The 9,114-nt window shown below is 46.8% G+C and overlaps 1 protein-coding gene across 3 annotated transcripts in view; it reads left to right on the plus strand.

The window, feature by feature from the left end:
- The first annotated feature begins 6 nt into the window (after nucleotides 1-6).
- GRIA1 (glutamate receptor, ionotropic, AMPA 1) overlaps nucleotides 7-9,114 on the plus strand; it is a 119,991-nt gene continuing 110,883 nt past the window's right edge. For all 3 annotated transcript variants that reach the window (XM_010076753.1, XM_010076752.1, XM_010076754.1), the window contains exons 1-2: nucleotides 7-231; nucleotides 2,343-2,480. In XM_010076753.1, coding sequence (XP_010075055.1) covers nucleotides 150-231; nucleotides 2,343-2,480 — 220 coding nt within the window. In that variant the 5' untranslated portion in view covers nucleotides 7-149. The remainder of the gene's footprint in view (nucleotides 232-2,342; nucleotides 2,481-9,114) is intronic.

Here is a 9,114-nt window from a genome sequence, read left to right on the forward strand (position 1 = left end):
TCAGCGCTGGATTCCGAGCGGGGGAGACGCGCAGCCCTGAAGGTGCCGCGGAGGGGAGGCGAGAGAGGAGGCTAAAGAGAGCAAGAGCGGGGGAAAAATCAAATCTATGCTCGGAACTGGGCTTCTTTCTCGCCAATGCAAAAGGGAATATGCAGCACATTTTTGCCTTCTTCTGCACCAGTTTCCTAGGGGCGGTGTTAGGGGCCAATTTCCCCAACAATATCCAGATAGGTGAGTGCAGAGCTCGGGGCTGTTTGGGAGTGATGCTCCCCCCGCAAGTGGGTAGGGGTGGGGGGAAAACTGACCCGTTTATGTGTTTGCAAAGGCAAAATGTGTCTCTGTGTGTGTATGTATGTGTGAGAGAGCGAGGGGGTGAACTGCGAGGGCTGGGTTTGGGTGTTGGTATCCCCTTTGCAAGAGCAGAGATGTTATCAATTTAGCTTTGGGGGAGGGGAAGATGGGGAAGAAATGCCTGCACATGCACCAACACGGAGAGAAAAGTGCCTCTGAAATGGAGGAAGCACGAAGAAATTATCCGTTTCTTCCTCTAAGAAATGCCTGGGTTTCTGTTGTGCGTTGCTGCATTTGCAAAATGAGCGGTTGCATTATACATTTTGGTGAGGGTGCTCTCATCTGTAGGTAACTGGGACGAGAGGTAACGAACAGGCGCTCTCTGTTGTTGTTGCTAAAGAATAAGGGCAGAGCTATTGGAGGAAGATTTTGCATTGAAGTCTCTTCTCATTTCATGCTACTTGCTCCCCCTGCGCACCAGCACTGCCTGTTTGATTCCTTTCTCCCTCTCTGTAACTTCAGTGCTCCTCTCCCTCCCTCCCCAGGTTTATTATCACTCTCCCATTGATCTTTATTGATGATGATTTGTAACCAGCTCCCAAATTCTCTTCCGTTGTGCATGCCGGGTTTCTTTCCCACCTCCATTCTCTTTACAATGCCAATCAATTGCTAATCCCCCAAGTTCAGGCAACTCCTGCCTGAGACCAGCTGCACAATCGGTGCTTTTATTGCTGTTGATGCTGCATCCTCATCTCCTTCCCTTCCTGCCTCCCCTTTACCCCAAATTTGTGCAACATCCCAGATTTTTGCCCTTTCAATAAACACATGTAACTTGGCTACTAGCATCTTATTCCTCTGACACCCATTATTAGACTGGGGGGGTGGGAGAGACAGGGAAAGGGGGAACATTCATGCACAATAGCCTTTTCCACACAATGAGGAGGTGCTCCTCTCTACTAAAGATGTGCAAAGTGCAGTCTTTATTAACGTAATAGCAGGTCCCTGCACATTTGTTTTTTCCCCAAGCAATCTGCACCGAAGGGTGGGCATTGGTACTTTCTGCTGCTTTATTTTAATTCTCCCTTCTTGCTAAGTGTTTTGTTTCCCTACTGATAAAATGCCAGTAACAGTGCTCCCTTTAAATGCATATAGATTACAAGACAGTCTGAATTCAATAGCATCTTTTGGGAGGCTGTGAAGGGATCTGCTGCAAGCCAAGTTTCCTGCTGTGGGAGCAGCAGGAAACTTTTCCTCGGCCGGGTGATCGCAGCACTTTGTTCTAGGTCCATAGGGGAAGAAAGTCTGGGTTCAGTCTGGTCCCAGTTCCTATCCTATTTATATCATCCTGTGGTTCTGGGCTTGTCTGTACTTCTGCTCAGATCGATCCCTTTGAAGGAGAAGCTTTTGATTTCCTGCCCTTTTTGAGTTTGGCCACTGTCACCTGTTAAATTTGGGGTTTTTCCATGCAGCAAACTTCCAGCAGCAGCAGGCGTTTGTCCATGGGTCCCACGTTGCTGTGGATCTCACAGCCTGTCCTCAGCCACCCAGCGCTGTGCCTGGCAGGCCAGGCTCAGACAGTCTGTCCCATAACCCATAGTGTCGGGGAACCCCTGCACCCCTTCTGGAGCAAACCCCTTCTCTTAGTCAGCAGGGTTTAAACCGAGCCTAATTACAAGTGAGGGGAGGAGGAAAAAAGACACTCATTCCATCTTTACCAATGTCGTGTTGGTGGCAGCACTTCCATTGCTCTTCCCTAAAGTTGTGGGGGGTGAGGAGGTTGAGCCAAACCCTATGGTTCATCCTGAGCCCGCAGGCTGCTGGGCCAAGGGATGCATCAGAGCTCCTATACATACATTACATAATGCATGGGTTGGAAAGGTTTTCTGCTCCCAGCCTGTCCACAGTGGGCATGAAACCCCCCAGGTCTTGTGTGCGGGAGGGTTTTGGAGTGTAGGGGCACTCCCTGGGCTGGGGACCTTGTAGCCTTTACTCACAGGTTGCCAATATGAGTATGCTTAAGACCTTTCTTCTTGTTCTGTTTTTCTCCCCAGGGGGGTTATTTCCTAATCAACAGTCCCAGGAACATGCAGCTTTTAGGTTTGCGTTGTCTCAGCTCACGGAACCCCCTAAGCTCCTTCCCCAGATCGACATTGTGAACATTAGCGACAGCTTTGAAATGACATACACCTGTAAGTAGCGGCGTTTGCCGTGCTCTCTCTTACTTTGGTTTCTTTATTTCTGACTGGTTTTTTGTGTCTGAAATATGAAAGATTTATCTCTAAACATGCGACTCCTTTAGGGTCCGTGTAAGACAACCCCAAACATGCAGGCAAAGGATTTCGGAATCATTTTGGTTTGTGCTGAGACACAGGGGTGAGGTAGTGCTGCAGTTATTCAGCATGTCTTGCATTTTCTCTTCTGTTGCTTCCAAAGTGGTGTAAAACCCCCAACGATTCATTTCCTCTTGTTTCTCTAACCTCTGCCCAACTCATTATGTTGAGGTTTCATTCCCATGTTTTCTATAGCAGCAGTGTACAACAAAGACACCCCTTTCCACCCACGGGGTGCAGAGAAATCTCTGTTTAGTGTGAACAACTTCTTCTCCAGCCCTAGTTTAGCCATCTGTCCTGATAATTTAAGAGAGACCTAGCGGAAAACAGCAGCTTGGTGCAAGCGGAGTCCAGATCCACAGTAAGGGGCATGCCTAATAATGGCAGAGGTAAGAGAGTTCTAGTTTCAAAAACCAGCAAAATAATTGGTTCCAAAACCAAGTATTAAAGACTGAATTTGCACCACAGAGCCAGTCCTAGGGTGTATGTGTGCCCTGCTAAAGCACAGCACGTTAGCAGTGCTGTTCTTGTTATATGATAGAGTTGGGAAAAGGAAAAAAAAAAAAAAAACTGGCTTGCCAGGTAATGCCAAGATTAGCAGCAAGAAATAAGAGCAGGAGGGAACCAGAGGAAAACAAAACCCGTAACACAGCCCTGCAGTTGCTGTAGGGGCTGTTGCAGCATTTGCTTCCCTTGGAGCAAGCCGCGCGGTGCTGCATGAGGGGCTCGCGCCGCCAGCACAAAGAATTTCTCGGTTCGACCTGGTGTCAGACACTGCTTTCACTCTCTGAGCCTGTGTGTGTGTGTACGAGGAGTGTCAGGAGGGACTGGAGGAACCCTTCCCTTCCTAGAGCCTGTTGGGTTGTTGTTGGCTCACATCCGTAGTATCCTTTTGATTCCCCGAAACATCCTCTCTGCAGTTTAGTCATGTGGAGAGAGGGGTAGAGGTGGACACAAACTGTTCTCTCTGCTAAGAAATACACAGAATGGAAAAATGCGTTCCTGCAAAAAGAACCAGGAATGTACAGGAGGAGAATTAATAAGGCTCTTTGAAAAAAAAAAAAAAAAAAAAAAAAAAAGTTGTGATTTTATTCTACAGGAGGGTTTGCAAATACGAGATTGCAGGAATTTCCTGGCCAGTATGAGATAGAGAGAGAAGTAAATTTGGCCACACTTTCATTGAGGTGCCTAATGACACATCTAAAGATTTTCTGTTTTCCTTAATATCCCTCTATTTGCCAACTACAAGGTTTCCATCAAGGAAGAGCAACTATTTCAGCTCAATCCAATGGCACTTCCTTGGCAGGAAAACTAGACAAATAGAAGAAAAAAAGACGGACTTTGTATCTATCAAGGGAAAGCGTCACCCACCTGGGGCAGAGTTGCTGACTGTGGCTGGGGATGAGCTATTTCAGTGCTGATAGCAGGAAGAAAGCGAGAATATTGCTAGAATAAATTCTCCATCTGCGCATAGTTTTCCCTCCTTCCTGTGCCTGCCACTAATGGTTTTGTTTACTGCATTAACGTTGATAGCCAGACCACGATACTAGTTATGCTTCAGAAAGCTGTCATTAGTACCCCAGGGGCGGGGGTGGTCTCACAAAAGCTGAATGGAAGCAAGACAGCCTCCCAAAGGATGTTATATTTGAGCTCTATGTAGGGCACATTGTCCTAGATCAGACCAGCAGAGCACCCGGCACAGTCCAACCTCACTTGTCCTCATTTTTCTTTTCTTATAATTAAAAACTTCCTAAGTTCTTCCACACTATGGAAGGCAGCATTTGTTTTGTAAGCACAAAAGAAGGTGTTATTCTACATACCCTAGGGGGAAAAAAAAACCCAACCCAAAAAAACCCGGGCTGTTGGGAGACCTGCTTTTAGTACTCTAAGGCTGGAGTGAAACTTTTGCCAGGAATTATATCCTTCCTCATCTTCCAGCAAATTCCCTTTCTGGTTGCCAAGACTATATATCAGAAAAAAAGATCTGTTTATTTGTAGAGAATAAAATCCCTGCCCACGCAGTGGTCCTTATCTTCTGCGAAAAGACTGGCCATGCTACCAGTTAAAGGAACCAGTTTTGTTCCCATGGAGATGGAGAATGCAGCGTTTCCTTGTCATTGGCGTTACCTCTTTCTCTGATGGTTAAGTCAAGGGTGTTTGGACCCTGTAAACCCTGTCAGGGTCTCCAACATGACATCTGAAGAAGACTAGTAGGTCCCAGGCCCACGGCAAGCCCTGCCTTGTGCGAGGACCTGGCCTCGTGCTAAATGTAGTCCTTATGCCAAGTGCCTGAAGCAGCATCATTCAAAATACAGAATGTATATTAAGAATCAGTGGTGATGGCAGAAGCAAAAAACCTTGTCTGGGCAGCTTGCAGAGCTATGCTGAGGTGGCAGAATGAACTGCAGTGAAATGACAGCACCCTGTCTAAGGAGATTGTATGCTAAATGTATCTCAGCATCAGCTGTGACACTGTCTACCTCTGCCTGACATAGATCTGCTCAGCAGTTAGGATGAGCAAGCTTTGGTGTGACAGTGGGGGAATTTACAGTAGGAGATGTACCCATTTGTGCACAGGTGACACTGATAGGGAGCCGTTGATGATGTGCCAGTGACAATCGTAAATTGGTAACGATAATATCCATGAAAGTGATAAATCTGTAAAATATCAGGAGGCTGCTGTTGTCACTGGGCTGTCACTGTGACAACTTTTTTATTTCTGATGTGGACTTTTTATTGTTAGTTATGAACACCTCTGTGTGGGGCAGCATCTGCCTATGGGTTCCACGGTCCATGTGCATAACACACCAGTAGCTTATCATTTTAAGCAAAGTGTAATTATTAAGCACGCAAAAATAGATGGAAGATCCAACGTGCAGTAACCTCGTGTTTCATGTGTGTGGTTGCTGCTAATGTTGTAACATCACTGAACCACAGGCACATTTCAATACCTGAAATATCTTCCTGAATTCATTCCATCCCACAGAAGAGATGGCAGTGAGCAGGCTCTGTGTGTGCAGCTGGGCATGTGGTGTGGCTAACCAGTATGAAAATACACATCTGCCGCTTTGAGGGTTCTTATCTAAAGGTTAGGAGGCTTCATATTTTTGTGCCATTTGTTTGAAGGCCAAGGCAATTGTTTGGGGGAAGGTGAATTCAGAGTCCTTCCTTTGGCAGAAGTGTATAGCAATGCCAGGGGACTATAAAGGGTAAAACGATGGTGTGGCACAGCTGAGAGGTTTGCCCAGTGACGTAGCAGAGCAAAACCCTTCTGATCAGCTTTAAAGACATTGTTCACAGGTTCTGTCTTCAGCCGTATTTGGAAAAGAGCTTCACAGCCTCACCACAGTCCCTAGCAAACTCTGCCCTGCTGGCTTTTGCCATGACTGTGCTCAGGGCATAGCTAACGTGGCAGGGGATGCTGCAGGGCAGAGCCGAGGGGTGCGGCAGGAGGATGCTCTGTGCCAGATGCAAGGGTGCAGGAGGGTTGAAGCTGAGGAGAGAGCTGCAAATTCCTGTCCCTGGGAGGTCCGCAGTGGACACGAGCACCGTGTCCTGCTGGCAGCAGAGAGGCTGCTTGCTTGAGACAACCAGTGCTGGGAATAGTTTTCTGTTATTCTTTGTCTCATCCTCCACTCGTGCACATGTAACACACATCCCTGTCCTGCGCAGAGCCCTCGGGGGTATGAGTTGCTTCAACCCCAGCTCCTGAGCTTTACTGAATTTGTGGTGCAGACACTCCTGGAGTCCCCCGGTGCGCCCCGGCAGTGCCAGGCAGACGGTGGCTGCTCTCGCTGCCCGGGGCAGATGATGGCTCAGCAACAGATGTCCCTCGCAGTGGCCTGGGGGACATGCCCTCCTGTTGAGCGATGCTCACAGAAGGTGAGTCACCAGCTTGGTAAATCTGTCACTGCAAAACTCAGGACACCTTGCAGGGCTGACCAGCGACTGAAAACCCCTCTTCAGCACTGAGCCCCAGAGCTCAGCAGGCGCAGGGACCAGCTCGTGTGCGTGCGTCGGTGCTGAGATACTGAGAGGGGACACTGAGCAGCTGCACACCTGAAGCACAGAGGTCTGCACAGGACAGCAGCAGGATTTTGCAGGTGCAACAAAACTTGTAAAGAGACTGAAAAGCAATTAATTGTTTATCCCTCTCCTTCTGTGTATGCACAGCTACAGTTAGTGTGTGGTCCTCGTACGGAGCACGGGCTGTGGGTGCTGCTAGAATATCAACAGTTGAATCTGTTCTGCATATTAGAAAATGAACGTGTAGTTTGGAGACTGTTCATATTTTATGAAGGCCTCCCAGCACCAATTAGAGAGGGATTTGTAGCAATCACTCACTCTGTGCTTATGTTCTTATCAATAGCAGCAAGCTTAGATCCAGATCAGCCATATAATGAAGTATTTCTTCTGCTTCATCTTGGATACTTACATATATAGATAGAGTATTTCTGGAGATTGCTTTTTATCTCTTAAATTACGTCTCAGAGACAGGAAGGAATAGGCAAACATTTGAATGTTCTCAAACGAGGATCTAAATTAATCTTAATTAAACAATTATTGCGTGTCAAATTTAAAGGAAGTTTGTTGACAAACATGGGATGGTCGCCATTTCTTGGAAAGGTGTGGCTGTAATTATTCCAGCAGCAATCAATTAAAATGCAATTTTTTATAATTAAACTTCCACAATCTAAATAATTCCATCCCTGTAATAGTATGTAATTGTGATGTTGGTAGACTTGTTTTTATTTTCACAGTGTCAGAAATCATGTAAATGCTTTGGGATATTTTTTTTCCCCCTGCAGAGCTCAGGATGACTATTTAATGTGAGTTCAGCCAACAGAAACACGGTTTTAATGATCAGATGCCGTCTGATTAATACAACATAGATACTACAAGGCAATACATCTCCTTAGATTTTGTAATAGGGAAATGTGATGCAGGCAGATGAATCACAGAACATCAATTCGCATTAGATCAAATTGAGGTTAAGGATGCTCAATTTCTGGCAGGGATGGGCTGTGGCTTTCTAGGTAATTGCATGTTTGTTCAGTGAGATGCCAGCACCTCACAGAGTCAGGTCCAGCCCTAAGGAGGGTGCTGATGGGTGAAATCCTGCCAAACAGGAGGGAGCCAGTGCTGGGGGTGACACCAGCCTCCTGTGTCCAGGGGGTCTGGGGTTGGGCACTGGGTGCTCACAGCTGCCGCTGAAGAAGGTGGGAGCGTGTCCCACATACTTGCCCCAAGAAGCAAAAGCATTTAGAACACAAGTGCTGAGACGTTTCCTCAGCCACAGCTGCCAGGACAGGGAGGGCTGTCTGTCTGCCTTCCTGGATCTGCGCACAGGGAGCCTTGGGTGAACGTGGGCCAATACCATCAGCGGGGACGTTGATGGGACTTCACTGTCATTTGGCGAAGGCAGCCCTGCTGAGAGGCTGGCAGGGCTTGGCAGGCATGGGGAATGGGTTTTCCCAAGTCTCGTGTGTCCATTTCTCTCCAAAGGTTGTTGGAGCACTTGTTCTTTGCATGACTGTTTTTATGTATTTAATTTTTTTATCCTGGACAATGGGAATGGTGCTGGGGGAGGCAAGCTGATGCGACACAATTAGGAAAAAAGGAATAAGGGGAATTTCACACCTGCAAGTCTCATCTGGAAGGGACCCAAATACTCATCGGTGGCAAGCAAAAAAAAATAGTGGAGAAGGAAAATCTGGGCTCTGCAGCAGGCAGAGATTTGAGAAACAGTGAACAGCAGAGGCCAGAGCTGTCCATTGTGTGACAGTCACAGTTTTCACTCACAGCTTATCCTTTCTGCTCCAAAAATAAAGCTTTTTCATGTGAATAGGGATCCTACTAAGCCAGAAAGACACAGGTTTTATTTTTTGCATATTAGCAAGGTGAGAGTGGAAATCTTCATGTGGCTACAAGGAAGGCAGGGTGGGGAGGCACGCTGTTCCTTCCCAAAACTCTAGTGGGAATTTTTTATCTATACATTTACATTTCCCTTAATAGGGTTAGGGCCCCAAAGGCAAGAGCTCTCTGCCAGTAGGAATGGAAACAGTCCCGGTTAGCTTCAGTAACATGTGGAGCTCAGAGCAAACACAAAATCAACATGCTCCTTAAAGAGGCAGTAAGTCAGGAATATTATTTAATATTCTGCAGATCCAAATTCTCCGGGGTGCGGTATTAACAAAAGTTTGAAGACAAAATGCATTCCTTTAAAGAGAGATGGGGTTTTACTTTGCTTTGAGTTGTGTAGGACTGAAACAGGGTAACGTTTTTTCCCGTGAAAAGTGCTGTCTGGTAGAGCATGGGATGTCCTTTGGGAGGTTAGAAGGACTCCTTGAGTGACTCAGGTATTGGGCAAGATGCAGAGGAAGGGTCGAACCGCACCATTAGCAATCCACCATCATCTTAGCAAAAAACCATTTCAAAATAACATCGAATGATTAGAATAATAACAGCATGCTATCCAGCAGAAACTGTTCCC

The sequence above is a fragment of the Pterocles gutturalis genome, unplaced genomic scaffold (genome assembly GCF_000699245.1).
Source record: "Pterocles gutturalis isolate BGI_N339 unplaced genomic scaffold, ASM69924v1 scaffold373, whole genome shotgun sequence".
Classification (NCBI taxonomy): domain Eukaryota; kingdom Metazoa; phylum Chordata; class Aves; order Pterocliformes; family Pteroclidae; genus Pterocles; species Pterocles gutturalis.